Source organism: Lissotriton helveticus, chromosome 1_1 (genome assembly GCF_964261635.1).
Source record: "Lissotriton helveticus chromosome 1_1, aLisHel1.1, whole genome shotgun sequence".
In the NCBI taxonomy this organism is placed as follows: Eukaryota; Metazoa; Chordata; class Amphibia; order Caudata; family Salamandridae; genus Lissotriton; species Lissotriton helveticus.
The window spans coordinates 14,916,193-14,933,186 of record NC_136057.1 but is presented as its reverse complement, the minus strand read 5'-3'; the positions used below and the strand labels follow the sequence as shown (position 1 = coordinate 14,933,186).

The 16,994-nt window shown below is 42.5% G+C and overlaps 1 protein-coding gene across 1 annotated transcript; it reads right to left on the bottom strand.

Moving 5' to 3' along the window:
* Positions 1–15,656: 15,656 nt before the first annotated feature.
* On the bottom strand, positions 15,657–16,676 carry LOC144757322 (olfactory receptor 5V1-like). Its single transcript, XM_078646373.1, has one exon. It carries the CDS (start codon positions 16,674–16,676, stop codon positions 15,657–15,659), a length of 1,020 nt encoding a protein of 339 aa, XP_078502499.1.
* Positions 16,677–16,994: the final 318 nt, after the last annotated feature.

Below are 16,994 nucleotides of genomic sequence, written 5' to 3'. Positions count from 1 at the left end.
TATGAAAAAAGCATTTTGCGATTCTCAATAGCGATTTTTACCAATTCACTGTTTTGTAATCGCAAAATTCGATGTATGTAGAAGTCACAAAATATTTAGTGATTCCTTAATATTACTTATTAGTGAGTCGGTAAATAACGAATCGCTATTAGGTAATATGACTCCATTCTTTCCAAAAGGCCCATGGGAGCAAATGGTTTTGCAGTAGCTAATTTGCGATGAATAATTGGTAATCACAAATTAGTGAATTCAAATCAAAGGGTGCTCAGGGGCCTAAGGCCTCCCTGAAGCACCCCCAAAATTTAAATTGTGCGCAACATGGCAGTTTGAAAAATGCATTTTTATGTGTTTTCCAAAATTTGCACATGTTTACCATCAACTGGTAGCTGATGGTAATTAGGGCTTCCTAAATGCATAGTATGCATTTAGGAAAGTCTTCCAACATGTCCATTGGGGATTTTCAAATTACAATTCCCTATTTGCATTCTCAATTGACGGGATTGTGATTATCTAAATTGTGAATGCAAAATGCTTTAATATATCTGGGCCTAAGATTGGGCGTGTACTAATCTAAAATAATTTCCTTTATTTCAGGCACTCACCATCCACACTATGCTACCATCTGAGAATGTGCTGGGCTATACCTTTCAATTTGGGGAACATCCTTTACGACGCGAATGTTACCCCGCGCTACCATTACGACGCGTCTCTTACAACGCAAGTCATAACCACGACTTGCGCTGGAGGGCGCTCAAGGACAAGGAATAGTTAATTTACTATTCCAACACCTTCCCTACTATCCACGGGGACTGGTGTTGGAATAGTAAATTAAACTATTCCTAAGTCCGCAACCTACAGCGCAAGTTGTGGTAACGACTTGTGTTGTAACGGTACCCGTGGTAATAGCCCGCGTCGTACCATCATACATCCTTTCAATTTCGCTCTGGCCAATGGAGCTTGATAGGAAAAGGGGTCAATAACAATTTTAAACATTCCATACAGTGTGAGCATTAAAACCACACAATGAAAGTCTGAATCAGTAACTTGAATATAAAAGATGTATTGCAAACTCAAAGCCAAGCTGATATATATCAATCTCAAATACATACAATAAAAGTACAAGATTACTTAGGTAGACTAAACCGTCTTACAATATTGGTCTTCAAAAGCAAAGAGCATATCATGATTTCTTTAGCGGCAATATAAAATATAAGGAAAATAATTTGGTGGTTAAACAAATAGCTTTGATCCTTCTTTCAATATATGAGATAGAGTTGTAACATCTACTAAACCCTACATTAAGCTAGAGATGGGGAAACCCTATTAAATCAAAGAAAAAAGAAAGGTGTCCGCATCAGAACCACTGTAGAGGTCCTATATGTTTATAGCATGATGCCACACAATCAGAGATCTCAAGAGAGGGCTACTTCTCTGAGTCTAGGGAGAATCTAACTAACCCCAAGGTCGGTTCACTAATGAAAATGCACAGGGAATATTTGAGAATGTGATCTCACACACATCACCGTATTTTTCCAGTTCCCAGAAATGAACTTGGCATTTGAACGTTACTTTCATATTCCAGTCTCCACTTCGGAAACGTCCTTGGGTTCCTCCCTTCGTCTGATAGTATCAACTGGTAGCACTGCCTTTGTTCTTCATTAAAATACGTTGACCTTCCTTCACTATTTCAAGCATGCAATATGCTTTTTACCAACTAATGAATGCTTTCGGTGTGCACCTGCAGAGGAGAAAACTTGCGAGAAAATAACTTTCCTATTAATATTCAATGTCTCAGCTGTAAGCTAAGGGCCCACAGTCATGCTAATTCACCAATTCTCTCTAAATGCATATTGATTCCATAGCATATACATAAACCAATAAATGAAATATCATATAAGGAGAGTCAAGTTACATTATACTGTACTCTTATAAGGAGCACAATAAAATAAAACATGTAATAATACATAAAAAATGGCAACTGGTACATTTTATAAAGAAATCACATGCAATTCATTCTCACAGGTCCCTGGTGAATGTACTGCATTAAATGCATTTTATCGCATCACCTTACAATCTAAGCATATAGAAAATAAAATCAGCAATTCAGATGCCTCTGTGAAAGGAAAACGTTAATATTCACCCGCATATATACAAAAAAATAACACAATGAATGCGCTTTGTATGTATCCGGTGCCTCTCATTTGATATTATTTCATCACACGAATAGATTAGGTCAAATTTAATCAATATGTGTGGCTTCGTCAAAGGTAAAAGAGTGGAGCCAGATATGAGCTACTCCACTATCACAGGAGACAGCAAGGATTTGGTCTACATCAAAGACATCACATTATGGTTACTTGCATCACAGTAATTAAATTGGGAGTCTTTACATCAAAGACATTACATGGTGGACGTTGGTGCATCACAAGAAATAAATCTGAAATCTTTACATCAAAGAAATTACATTGTGGTAGTTTACATTGCAGGACTTAAATCAGGAGTCTTTACATAGAAGACATTACATCATGGCTGTTTACATCACAGGATTCAAGTAAGGAGCATAAAATCAAAGCTATTGCATCATGGAAGTTTACGTTGCAGGAATTAAATCAAGAGTCTTTACATTGAAGACATTGCATTGTGGTGGTTTACATCGCAGTTCCTAGCCATTGTAAGCAAGTAAACATTGTTTATGTTATTTGATTAATTAAAACCATTACAAAAATACATTCATGCGCAATGATTGATTAAATGACTTTTCGATCAATGCACTGTTAAAAGGTTTTTAAATATCGGTTCACATGTGCGTAAGTTAAAAATACATAGTGTTCAGAGTCTTTTTGCTGGGAACCTGTGAAGAGTTATACGCTAGTTGTTGTAACACACTTCTTTTGCTTGGATGCTACTAAAAATAGGAACTTGACAAGCTACCCATTTAGTAGTGGATCCATTGAGTTGAAGCATGCGAGTACTGCTTGTCTCCGTGTGTGTATGCCTCGTTCGTTAAAATTAGTTTTTAGCAGGCCAACCCTTTCTTTATTAAGCTTTATGCAGGAGCATATTATGTGTTCAATGTCCTCCTTTCCAACTCCACATAGCCGTCGTTCTTTCTCAGCCATGGTGGAGGATGAGGTGTGGCTGGCAGCATTCCAAGCCTGTGCTTTAAGAAGGCTTCTTTAGACTTCCTTGAGTACCCCAGTTCAAAGTATGCCTGTGATTCAAATGCTTTATAACTGGATAGAGTCATCCATGCGTGGCTCCTGTGTGCAAATGCAGCTTTGTCTTCTACAAAGGAGAGTTTCTTGACACTCTTATTTCTAATGCGTTCAAAGTGCAAGTGTGTTGTTGGGATTTCCCATAGGTTGACTAATCCCGTTATGGCAAGCGATTCCTCCAGGTAGGCTTTGGCTATTGAGGTTGGTATGCTGCACAGTTCCCGCCAGAGCTGGTGATTTAATGTGCTTCTCAATTTTATGCCAGCACTCGATGTACGAACCTCGCCTTGTGAGGAGTCGCTTTGTTAGACCAAGTTCGAGCCGAATCTGTGCTGGCATCCAAGGCGTTGCTTTATTGTAGTTTGAATATATATATATATATTGGATTGGTAAAATACCATTCTTTGACTTCTGCTTGGTGTCCTTTATGTCTGGACAATGCTAAACCTCTTTGAACAGCTATAATGAGAGTGAACACGTGTAGGTGATTGCTTTTATTCAATCCAGGTTGGCTTGGACGGTGCTTTACTGATCCAGAGATGTAATACTGTGCCCGGAGTGGTAAAAGGTTTTTGTCATTTTCCAGCTTGGCATGGATAGTTGATCCTATACTGAAAGATTTTGCTTTAGAATTAGCAAACGTCTTTGCTCTTTTCTAGCTCGGCGTGGATAGCACTGTGCTAATCCTATGCTTAAAATCTTTGCAAGAAAAACAGACATTTGAGGTGAGTAGATTCTGCGTTACTCTAGCTCTGCAAGTTTTTTTTAACACACACACATATATATATATATATGCACATGCATACATGTAAACTTAGATATATATACGTACATATATATTATTATATATAGACACACATACATAGATGTATGCAAAGACATATGTAGACATGCACACACACATATATGTATGTATGTTTATATATATAGGTAGATATATAAATATATATGTTTGTGTATGTATATAAAGGGCAGAAATTAAATAAAACTCAGATATCTGCTGGGGACAATTGTGCTATGGACAGAATAGATGACCTACTGTCAGAACGTCACAGATTTTAGCCATCCCGACCGTGTCTTGGACAGGCGTTCACTTAGAATATCCTATCCCATACACTGCACAACCAGAGGAGAATTCCTGGAGTATTTACTAGATCAGGCAGATCAGGCACAATTTGGCCAGGAAACTATTAGAAGCACCAGAGTAGATCTACCTTTGCCATGAACTTCTGTCTCCCCAACTTTAGATCCATTTCATGACATTCCCCACTGCAGTAATCGTTTTGTCCCTTTAAGTGAGTCACCAGATGATTTGCTATCAAAATCTGGGTAATTCCTCGTCTTTCACGTGGTCACTGAAAGTTGACTCAGATGGCTATAGTACATGTCACAAGGAGATCTGAAAATCAGATCTTGGTGCCCTCACACACCTGTTAGGGTGTCAAGCTTCATCATTGGGTGCTCCTTGTCTGGCCGGTGCTGCAACGCCTGACGGGCCTGAGGGCTCGTTATCAGAGATCTTTTGATCTGGAGATGCTGTATAGATGAATGCAAGTGACCAGATGAGGAAAAGTACATCCACGCCATACAATCCCCTAATGAGCACCTACTAAATATATCATCCCAGGCCAGTAACCCTATATGGTTTGTATAACCTGGTACGATATGTGCGGCTCCTGGTTTACTTCCCCAAGAACCCCAGGTTCAATTCTTAGAGGTCTTGTTGGAGAAGTTTAGGGCTGTTTTGGAAACTGAGATTAACCCTTAGCTGGCCTGCCTTGATAGGTTGAAAGGGAAATTGACGACTATAAAAGACCTCTCTGTCCCCACTGAGAAAATGGGCTCTTCAACTATCTTAGGGCCCCATAATCACGAGGAAGACTCCCAGGCATTTGCTCAAATACATTTACCGCCCCCATCGGAGATTACTGGTAGCCATAGAATAACAGGGAGTGTGGAGGGACAGGGTAAAGTCACCAAAATGGCCCAGCATCCAGGTCAAAGTGGAATATGTACTCCAGCTATCCACCATGTGAGTGTCCCCTTACTTTATCCACAACTCCCTCCTGAGTGCACACCATTTTTAATTGTCATCTGCGATCTCCCTGAGCTGTATCCTAACACTAGAGAAAGTTCTGTGTCATTGGTCACCACAATCTTACCACTCCACCACGACCATTCGCCACCATCTCTCAATTTATGGTTACAGCAAAGAAAAGAATCTGGAACATTCTCGCATAAAACACGGCAGGACTTAAATATATGCTGGAAGACCCGAAGTGGTGGACTTTTATTGATACATTTGATATCTGTATCCTTCAAGAGACATGGTGTGTGGGGACAGTATTTAGGTCAGGGTTCACCATCCATTTTTGCTCAGCATATTTAGGTTTTAGGGGTAGGCCTGCTGGAGGTTTGATCATATGGTTTAAATATCTGCTAGGCCTCCTTATTGATGAGGCTTGATATCAATTCAAAAAATGTAATTGGGCCGTTACTTGCTGGGAATGAGTCTTCTTGGTATGTTTTTAATGTCTACAAAAGGCCCAGTGGGGTCAACCGAATATCTAACACTTTGTGTATTTTAGAAAAAGCCTTGGATACCCTGCCATATAATCACAGGGTAATGATTGCCGGAGGCTTTCATGCCACATTCAAACCCTGCGGCTCAAGTCTCCTAAACTAACTGAAGAAGAAGATGTAGCATGGGGCGTCCCTCAGCTAGATCTGGGCCCTGCTACAAGATATTTTCCCATTGCTGATCTATTGATGAACCTAACTCTTTACTTTGGCCTCAGGGTTTGTAATAGTAGGTCCCGGGTGGACCATAGTGGTGCCCATACTTTTAAGTGCGCATCACAAAACAGCCAGATTGATTATTTATTGCTGTCCCTTGCAATATGGCCACCACTCATGGACAGGGTCGTTGTTGATCTTCACGAAAGCGACCAGAATGCTCTCCATCTGTCTTTAAGTAAGCTGAAATGTATTGCTCCCCAGTGTGCTTCCCTGAGCTCTGGGGCTGCTCTGTCAATTTTGAATAACAAGCGGGCCCTTTAATGGGAGGCAGTGTGTAAGGACTTAAAACTGGTGGGCCACATATTTGATCGGGAGACTGATACCTTGGATGCAATGAAAATTGTGGGGTCTCCAACTTCTGATTATAATTTTATTGTTACATCCAATGAAAGACTTTCAGTTCCCTTAAAGCTGTAATTAGTAAAGATGACTGCAAGACCCATAGGGTTCAGACCAGCTGTACCGGATACAGTTCCAGTTGTAGGAACTCCAGAGGTGTCCTCATACAAAGTTTAAAAAACTGAAACAGGCAAGACATTGTTAGTGCAAGGAAGGAGTAAAAATAGGCATTTTATCAGTCCAAAATTGATTGGGAGGGCTTAGTAGTGGCTGTTAGGGCAGGGGATGTTAAGTCTTTCTGGGTAATCGTGGCTCAATGCAGGCGATATGCTCCCACCGGTGTTTAATATAACTAACAGGTGCACAAAGGGAGTCACTGTTCCTTGTAGAGGATAAAAGAAGAAGAAACTTTGTTTTGTGGGCTACTCTATCGGTGGGAGACTGTGTGTCCTCATTATAATGCCCTCACACACCCCAAAGGATGTCATCATTTGGGAGCAAGAGTCACTGGACATACAAATCAGCTGCTAGTGTCCCCCCTCTCTATAAATAGGATTATAACTTACAGCCACCGACCTGGGGGGATCATTTCCCAAAAATGTATGCAGGCAAGAAAAACCCGGCTAATATACGATTGAGTACTATTCTATTTCTCCCCAAAGATGGAGGACAACTTCTATCTTTCCAGTTCAAAGATATAATAGCGGCGCTTATGACACTTCCGGCGCATTAAGCACCTGGCCCCGATTCCCTTCCTTGGTACCTCTTCAGATAAGAGCCTCTGATCCGAGCCACGTATTTTCAGCTGCTGCTCTATTCTATTATTGCAGGTGGCCTGATCCCCAGCTCTTTTGATCACAGAGATTGACCAATTAAAAAAAAGGGTCCAAAGAAGATCCATGGAACTATAGGCCCATCAGCCTAATCGACACGTCTCAGAAACTCTTCTGTCGTCTCATACTGGATCAACTGCTTGATTGGGCCAAGGACAGCTCTGTTTTGTCGGAACTCCAGGTGGGTTTCAGGAAGGGGGTCAGTACGGTAGATGAAATCCTCAGTTTCTATGCCCTATAATGGACAACAGTATCGTTAGACAAGGGCAATTAGTTTGTGGTCTTTGTTGACCGTAAGACAGCTTTTGACTCTATTCCTAGGGCTAAGTTGTGTGAAGTTCTGGTTGTTCCCTACAATATTGTATCTGTTCTTATTAGGTTGTATGTATTCAATACTTCCAGAGTTAGGTTTGGCACCTGTGGTAAGCTTGTAGACCCTTTCAAGATGGAAACTGGTGTCTGGCAGGGTTGATACCATGGCCTCGAAACTGTTAACACTTTAGATTAATGATTTAGTGCACAAGATTGATTTTCCTGGTAATGATGCACCCAAACTTGGCCCTCATAAATTGTGACGCTTGATTTTTTCGCAGAAGTCACGCTATCAATCACTAAAATCACACATGGTCTAGAGCAGAGGTCTTCAATCTATGGGGTGCGACCCCCAGGGGGGCCCCGGAGTTCTTGGAAGAGGGTTGCTCATTTCCAGACCTAACTTCTGCCTGGAATACAAAACATGCGCTTCCTTTTGAATAAGGCAAACCACGATCGTTAAAATGCTTCAGATAAAGTTAATTGAGTGTCATATGCTTTAAAAGGAAGAGTCCCGGCAGACAGGTAAACAATCCTTCAAACAAGCCCCTTCATACCAGGGTGCCTGATTGCCTGAAAGAAATGTAAATGTATGCTAGGAGTTCATCTGCAAGTGTAAAGGATGCTTGGGAGGGGTTCTGGGTTTAATTGCTCGAATCACTTCAAACATTGTGATGGCAAAATGTTTTTTTTTGTGGTGGTTAGCAACTGGGCTGTGATGTGTGTGCATTATGATAATCCACATTTGTAAAGCGCGCAATCACCCGTAAGGGTCTCTAGGCGCCGGGGGCCATTGGGAAAATTAAGCCAGCTATTGCCCAAAGTTTGGTGTGAGTGTCAGTGCCGTAAACTACCCGGTTGAACCCGCGGACGTATGCCGATTGACTGGGCAAACGTTGGGCTGTAATTAATTGCTCCTCACTGACTTTTTGTCGTGCTGAAGACACACTTATATATAAGCTTTCTTATCAGCCCTCGAATGGTGCTATGAGGACTTGTGATTTGCTTCATAAATTTTAACGCATTACATCTGCTGTTCATCAACTGAATCGCCTGCTTTTAATATTGTTATTGAAAACGCTCTTATCACTGTCTGTCCTGATGATGACCGCATAGTCAACCAGCGGTCGAAACGCCGTCGACGCATTCTGTGGCCACAAACTATGAAAGACACATTATGTTTGTTTTTGTTGTTCTTTCTGTATATGTCATTTTTGTATGTTAGCCACGTGTTTGGTAAAATGAATCCGTTGTCTTAGTCTTGCCAACACTTTTATATGAGCGTTTATTTTACTTGGAATGTGTTTTTTGATATTACATGTCTAATAAATTATGAGCATCTTCTGTAATTGTTTTTGAAACATAGGCTTCTTTCGTTCTTTCTTTCTTTCCCCTGTTATTATTTGAACGAATTTTCACGTAGAAGTTGTAGCTTGTTAGTGAATCTGTGTACCTGAACCTTTTGTTAGGTGTTATTATTAGCTATTGCCCAGAGTCACATGCTACTGGGCTAATCTGCTGCCGGTGCCGGGGATCGAACCGTGGTCCCCAGATTCGGGAGTCAGTCACACTAGCCGCGGCGCCACACCTCTACCCCATTTATTGATAACTGTATTTACACAATGCTTAGTACCCCCGAGGAGGTGTTGAAGGGACAGTTATGCAAAAAAAATCATTACTTATGGTCTGACAGTACACAAATCTACATTTTGCAAGCTCTATTTTCTCCTAAAACTCTTGCACATTTTGTAGAAATCTATCCTATTATGTGTGAAACGTAAGTATAAAATAATGACTTACACATTCACAGTGCTTTCTGTCACAGGCTGCGACCTCATAGCACAAACAATATACGTCACTATTTTCCACAGCACCAACCTAATTTAATTCTGTGTCTCTCTGGTTACACACAGACCTCTGCAGCGCATTAACTAATAGAGGTTTCCTAATGTACTACAGTGTATTTCTCACTAATTAACAACATTTAACAAATTATTGTTCATTTAAGACACTCACTATTTTATATGCAGCTACCTGATGGTGAAAGACCTAAAAAACAAACAAAATATTTTTTGTCTGATTTACGTGAGGCTTGAACCGCTGGAGCGTCAGTTTTTTTAAGCTTTGGCGGCACAAGCATCTCAATCATATCTATGAGTCGAGGCAGAGTCACGCTGCGTGGCTTTGCATGGCGCCATAGATAAGACAAAGCAGTGCAAGTCGCTGCGTTGCCTTACTGCGTCAACTAGGCGTTCCATAGGCCTTGCTGCGGGTGTTTCCACGCAGCACCCATGGATTTTGACGCCACCCCAGATGTACAAAACCATGTAAACCTTGTGCAGCGCCAAAACCTTACGCCTCCCTACAGTAGGCATAACAAGGAGAAATGTTTTAATTTATCCTCGTTTTTTCCTCCTTCTATGCGTGCTGCATTCTTCAGCACGCATAGAAAGAAGAAAACCCCTCTCAGGATTGATTTTGTGCAGGAAGGTGCAATTTCCTGCACAAAAACCATCCTGGCTATGTTGGTGCTAGGCAGCAATTTGTGTGTCAACATAAGAGGAAAAGGACAAGAATGCACCATATTTCATAAATAAGGTGCCTTCCTGCTCTTTCACATTGGCGTACGCAGCGCAGCAAGTAGACTTGTGGGGCAGCCCTACGCCAATGCCTCATAAATGAGGCCCTTTGTTTTTAGCCACACCTTTGATCACGGCCCCAACCACTGTTTAATTTATTTCCCCAGTGTATAAATGATTTGCTGTGGGAATTGGGGGCGTTTATGGTTGTTGATTGCTGGCAATGATGAGGAGTCTTAAGTTCTAGAAAGTTTTGTCGGGAGGGGGCCTTACGCCTAAAGGGTTTTGAAGGAGGGGGGGTTTCGCCATCAAAAAATTTGAGCACCTCTGGTCTAGAGGCACTACTTGATCGCTTTTTAATTTTCTGCAGCGATTGTGGTCTTGAAATAAATATTAATAAAACAACATTGATGGTTTTAATCCTTATAAATCTGTTAAAGCAAATATAATAGTGCAGGGTGTTTCTCTAGAAAAAGTGCAAGAGATTGTGTATTTGGTTGTCTGCTTGAATCACAAAATGAGTTGGTCCCCACACATCAAGAGATGCTCATTAAAACTCCAGGCAAGAAAATGGCGCTGTAGACAAACTGAGCAAACAGGCCCATGGGTGCCCTTCAGGAACTGTGCTGGAGATTTACATCATCAAAGCAAATGGTACAGCCATGTATGTCATAGAACTGTGGGGCCACGCCAAAAGTGATGAACTTTTCAAGACCAAAAATAGGTTTGTGAGGAGCATTCTTAACCTTCTGCAGAGTACCCCATACCTCCCCAACTCCTGAATTTGGGGATTGTCCCTCTAAATCAACCAATGATGTGTGGCCCTATTTTTTCTGGCACATACCTTGGTCCAGAGATGAACTAGAATCCTATTGAGTTGTGATCAGGACTCTTCTTAAATCTGCGGGTTGCAAGAGGATTGTGTGGTTCACCTACATTAAAGCCACACTGAATGAGATAGGCTTGCCTTTTCCCTGGGAAAGCCCTGTCATGGCAAAACAAGTTCCTCACTCCTTGGTCAAAGAATGATTAAAAGGTGGTTGAGGGATCTGAAAGGTGTCAAAGCCGGCAGTCTCACAGATTATTTTTTAGACATTAAACTCGCCACCGTCTATGAATCATTTTCTGACCTTCTCCCAGGTCCCTTTCCTCTGCAAAAAAAATTAGGTACAGGGTTTTTCCATTAAATAGCTTGCATATAAAATGTAGCATGCAGTATTGCAGTTTTATTGTGCGTCCCTAATGCAATTCAGCGGCAGAATAAAGGTCAGAAAAGCAGAATAATGGTCAGCAACGAGCAGAAAGAGTCAAAATAGAGATCAGAAATGAGGAGAAAGAGACAAAACAAAGGTCAGCAATGAGCAGAAAGAAGCTAAATTAAGGTCATCAACAAGTCGAAATGGAGAAGATAAAGGCAAGAAAAGAAAAGCAGGAGGCAGAACAGAGGTCAGCAACAAGCGGAAAGAAGCAGGATAAAGGTGGGAAACAATCTGCAAAAATAGAGGTCAGAAACAAGTAGAAAGAGGGAAAATAAGGGTCAGCAACAAGCAGAAAGAATCCGAATATAGGTCAGAGTCACGCAAAAAGAGACAAAATAATGGTCAAAAACAAGCAAAAAGAGGCAAAATAGAGGCCAGCAATGAGCAGAAAGAGGCAAAATAGATATCAGCAACAAGGAGAAACAAGCAAAATAGTGGTCAGAAACAAGAAGTAAGAGGCAAAATAGATGTCAGGAGCAAAATGAGGAAAAATACAAATCTGAAACAGGCAGGAAGATGGTGAGCAAAGGTCAGAAATGAGCAGCAAGAGGTAAAATAAATGTGAGAAATGAGCAGAAAGAGGTTGGATAAAGGTGTGCAATGAGCAGACATAGGGAAGATATATGTGAGAAACGAGCAGAAAGAGGCAGAATAAAGGTCAGGAATGAGCAGAAAGGGCAAAATAAAAGTAACAAAATTGTAGGAAGAGGCAGAATAAAGGTGAGAAATGACCAAATAAGGGTCAGAAATGAGCAGAAAGAGGCAGAATAAAGGTCTGGAATGAGCCTAAAGGAGCAAAACAAAGGTAACAAACGTGCGGAAAGAGAGCAGAAGGTAAGAACCGAGCAGAAAGTGGCAAAATAAAGGTCAGAAATGAGCAGAGAGAGGTCAAATAAAGGTCAGAACCAGGCAAAAAGAGGTAAAATAGAGGCCGGAACTGCTTTAGCTGTGAGTGCACCTTAACCCGTCCAACCACAGCACCGGTTTGACAAAGAACCATAAAAACAACCTGGATGACACTATCATATTGTGTTACAGAAGCATCTGAGCTCACCCAATTCTGGGGACTACACTTTGCTCTTATGAAGGACTTACTCCATCTAGTGCCAGAAGCACCACACTGCGCTACAGTGGCCCCTAAACCATCTCCTGTTGACAGCACTTTATTGCTCTGCAGATTAATGATCATGGATCTAGCTAAAAAATAAGAGTTTTTCCTGTACTTATGTGTTTGGAAAAGATACTTTTGTGTCTCACGAGAGGTGCCTTTTTGTCAGTGCCCGGAGATGTGTGTATGGATGGGAGACCCTTTCAGAGTGTTTCACATCTCACATCACCATATCCTGATACTTGCCAGTTGGTAATAATCTCACCAACATGTCAGCTGCAGCATCACTGTCTATCCAACCTAACAGAATTGTTTACCTTTGTTGCTTTCTCCAATCTTTCCACCTCCACCTCCATTTCACAAGGATAATCTTCGCTGCCAGACAGACTCTGTACCTGCTCCTAACTTCGACTTAGGGAACATTTAAGATTGAAATGCACACACAAAAGGTACATCTGGTAAGAAAATTGATGGTCATTACAGGTGGGATTAGAAGCGTGAATTTTTTAGGACGAGAACTCTCACTCACCCAAGGGTGGCATGCTTCATTATTGGATTACCTCCTCACAGCAGGACCAAAAGGTACCCGCTGTGGACTACAACTCCCCAGCGGGGGGGAGCAGAGGTGTATTGTCAGGGAAGAGCATAGGAAGGGGTCTGAGTGAGGGGCAGAGTGCAAGTGACTGATAATAACTACCTCAAAGTACTTTATTGTGGGGCCCCCAGTGTATAGAGTTAAAAACAGAGCCAAAGACTGTGTCATAACCAGACAATAAACGTATTATAATATCAACATGTTTCTGCTCATACATCAGTCTGAAATATTTTTTTATCTTTGGTAATTCCTCAGTACCAAAAAAGTTTGTGTCACTCAGGATAAGCTTATGACTAAAAGAGTTACCAGCCTTATTCAGTAAGCCTGGCACTCAATAGGTTGGCCCACTCTCCGTGTCTCGGTCCACCCTTAGAACGGACCAATTTGTCCTTCTCAAGCCACCAGTCTCCGCCACTGTCCTGTTACTGATTTTAGGGGCCACTGGCGGCTCGGCGTGTGGGGCTCTTGCCAGTATCACAAGCGTGGTGGAGATTGGAGGATGGAAAAGGACAAATTGATCCTTTCGAAGGGTGGACTGAGACACCAAAGGGGGCCACCCTATTGAGCACTATGTGGGTCAACACAGTCCTTAGCTCTGTTTTTACCACTCTCCATTGGGGGCCCCAGAATAAAGTAATTTTAAAGTACTTTTTTGCATGCCAGTGAGGTAATTTTAACAGTCCCTTGCACTCTGCCCCTCACTCAGACCCCTTCTTATGCTCATCCTTGACAAAACATCTATGCTCATCCCCATCTGGGGAGTTATAGCCCACATCAGTTGCTTTGCGGTCCTGCTGTGAGGATGGAACCCAATGATGAAGCTTGTCACACTTGGGTGAGTGAGGGTCTTGTTGGAAAGAATTAGCGCTTCTAATTCCCACTAGTAGTAACCTTCAGCTTGCTTACCAGGCCTACCTTTTGTGTGTGCATTCAGATGACTAAGGAGCAGTACGTCGTCGGTCTGTTGCTTGCTCCTCTTATGACCCCCTGTATGATGTGGGCATTTATAATTTTCCAGGTGGCCACCAGCCTGCCAGGTGTGTCGAGACCCTCTGCTCTTCTGGATTAGAACAGTTACGAGAGGTAGTGGTCCAACCAGTATGACAAGTGCAGAGCATGCACTGAAGGCAGAGAGACATGGCATCCCCATCATGGTGCATGCAGCACCCAGGCAAGAAAAATCAGTTATGGCCACCTGACCCAAACAGGGCTGGCTGGCCTCCAGTATGACCCTGAAGTTCAATGTGGAGGGACCACCCCGCCAGTGGTTTCTTTTAGTTGATGCTGCATCAGTAGATACATGGTGAATTGGCCATGTAGGATAGCCACCAATATAGCCTTATAACCCGCCGTAGAGGGCTATACCAGCTATTAAAGGCCCTCTCCAGCGTTAAAGGACCCGAGCCGAAGGCGAGGGCCTTTAACAAGGGAGAGGGACTTTAATAGCGGTATAGCCCATCTACGAAGGGCTATCAGGCTATTAGAACATTCTGACAATAGAGGACAGAATGTTCTAACAAAAAAAACAAAGCCTTTTGGGAGCGTGAGGGGATTGGAATCCCCTCAGGCTCCCTGAAGCCTTTGTTCACAGCCAGAGCTGTGAACAAAGAAACAATGGAATGTTGGAGCTCCAGGCTTATACCAGCCATTAGAAGCCTGGAGCACTCCATTGTTTTCAATGGAGCTCCCAACATTCCAATGTTCTAATATAAAATAGTTCTCCTATTCTTGAAAATCCTCAGTGTTTATAATCTTATCCAGCTTGTTCCTCTAACCATCAGCTATCTCAACTGTCCCGCCATCTTTGTTTGAGCTGTGATTCCTCTCCATTCACTCAGCTAGCAGAGATGCACTCTGCAATCAGAGGTTTTGAGACCAGACTTGTCTGTATGTGATTAGGAGTTACATATATTAGCTCTACTTTAGAGAAAGGGGGATAAATGTACAGAACTGCCCTATACCTGGGCTTACAATGCATCAAAGTTCTTACGCCAATAAAACCCAGGCACAGGAATGATGCATTGGCTGTTGTATAGGTATCTGACCAGCTAAAGTCCCTTACAATAATGTATACTACAAGAAAACTCATCCCCTCAACATGTAAGGGCACACATAAAGTAGACAACTCAATCAATGTCACTTCTCACTACATTACTGACATGTCACGCATACATAGGCATAGTGGTACACATAAGTGCACTATGCTCACATGTATGTGTAACATCCAGGACCAATGTGTTAAAGTGCAAGGTGAGTTTTCACCTTTTCACACTCTATCACATTGGTCCATACACATGAGGCTACACGTGTCATTCAAAACTGACGCATCGACTTTGATTTCCCAGGCATTGCTGTAGTTGTGTCAGTCTTATGATGAAATACAGCAATTCACCACTTTTGGGCCAGGCGCCTTGCGGCATCCTTCACACGTATGAGTCAAAATTTCTGATGCATCCTTCGGACCTTGCATCATGGAGCCCCATATTGTAAATAAACACATTCATGGCGTTGTAAAGATTTTTAAATCATGCACATGAAATTTTGAAGCATAGCCGCCATGGCCATTTTTTGTAAAACGAGACCCTAATAGTAGGTGAGTTTGGTGACTATGTAAAGCCTACTTTCCCACAGATGCAGGGAGATGGGCAGAACTGATGCACTGTGCCTTCTGGTAGTCATCCATCTGTATCTTTGACCCCGTTGTCGCTCTTTGGATTCTATCAGTGATTTTCTTGACCGCCTGCTTCATCTCAGCATTTCGGAGACTATAGATCATTGGGTTCACCATGGGAGTCAAGATGCTGTGCACCACTGACACAAACCTATCAACAGAGAAAGTGTTTGTGGCTGTGGGCCTGAAATAGGTGAATAGCAGAGATGTGTAGAAGATACTGACCACAGTCAGGTGAGAGGCACAGGTGGAGAAGGCTTTGGCCCGGCCCTCAGAAGATTTGATTCTCAGGACAGTGGTGATAATGAACGTGTATGACATAATCATAGTCAGAAGCGTTCCAAAAGCAAACAAGCCACCCAGTGGAAGGATGACCAGAAGGTAGATGAACGTGTTGGAGCACGAAAGCTTCAGCAGAGGGGGGACGTCACAGAAAAAGTGCTGGATCTCATTGGACCTGCAGAACGAGTGCCTGCTCATCAAAATCACGTGCACAGCGGAGTAAACGTAACCAGTCGCCCACAAGCCAGCAGCCAACCAGGAGCAGGCACGCTGGTCCATGATGCTGCTGTAATGCAGAGGGTGACAAATGGCAACGTAGCGGTCATATGCCATAGCCGCCAGTAGGAGGCACTCAACAGTTATCAGGCTAGAAAAGAAATAGAGCTGGATCATGCAGCTCGAGAAGGAGATGGTCTTCTCATCAGATAGTAGGTTTGCCAGCATCTTAGGGACAGTGACAGTGGAGAAGCAGCAGTCGAGGAAGGACAGGTTGGAGATGAAGTAGTACATAGCCGTTTGAAGATGGGCGTCTAGGTGTATTACGGCGATGATGAGGATGTTCCCAGCCAGGGTGGTCACGTAGATCAGTAGAAATATTATGAAAAAGAGACCCTCCACCTCAGGGATGGATGACAGGCCCAACAGGATGAATTCAGTGACCCGGGTTTGGTTGACCATGTCCATAGTCTCCTGGGCTGTTGTCTGAAGAGGAATATCATATTATAATATTAAAGATAGAACACTATTGGCATGAAGAAAAACAATCTGGATAGGTGTAGGCATGGGCACAGATACAGTATTACCAATCTTAACAACATGGATGGATGGATGGATGGATGGATGGATAGATAGATAGATAGATAGATAGATAGATAGATAGGTAGATAGATGGATAGATGGATGGATGGATGGATGGATGGATGGATGGATGGATGGATGGATGGATGGATGGATGGATGGACGGACGGACGGACGGACGGACGGGCGGGCGGGCGGGCGGGC

Excerpts from the sequence above, each read along its gene's own strand:
- LOC144757322 (XM_078646373.1), bottom strand. The coding sequence starts at position 16,676 with ATGGACATGGTCAACCAAACCCGGGTCACTGAATTCATCCTGTTGGGC.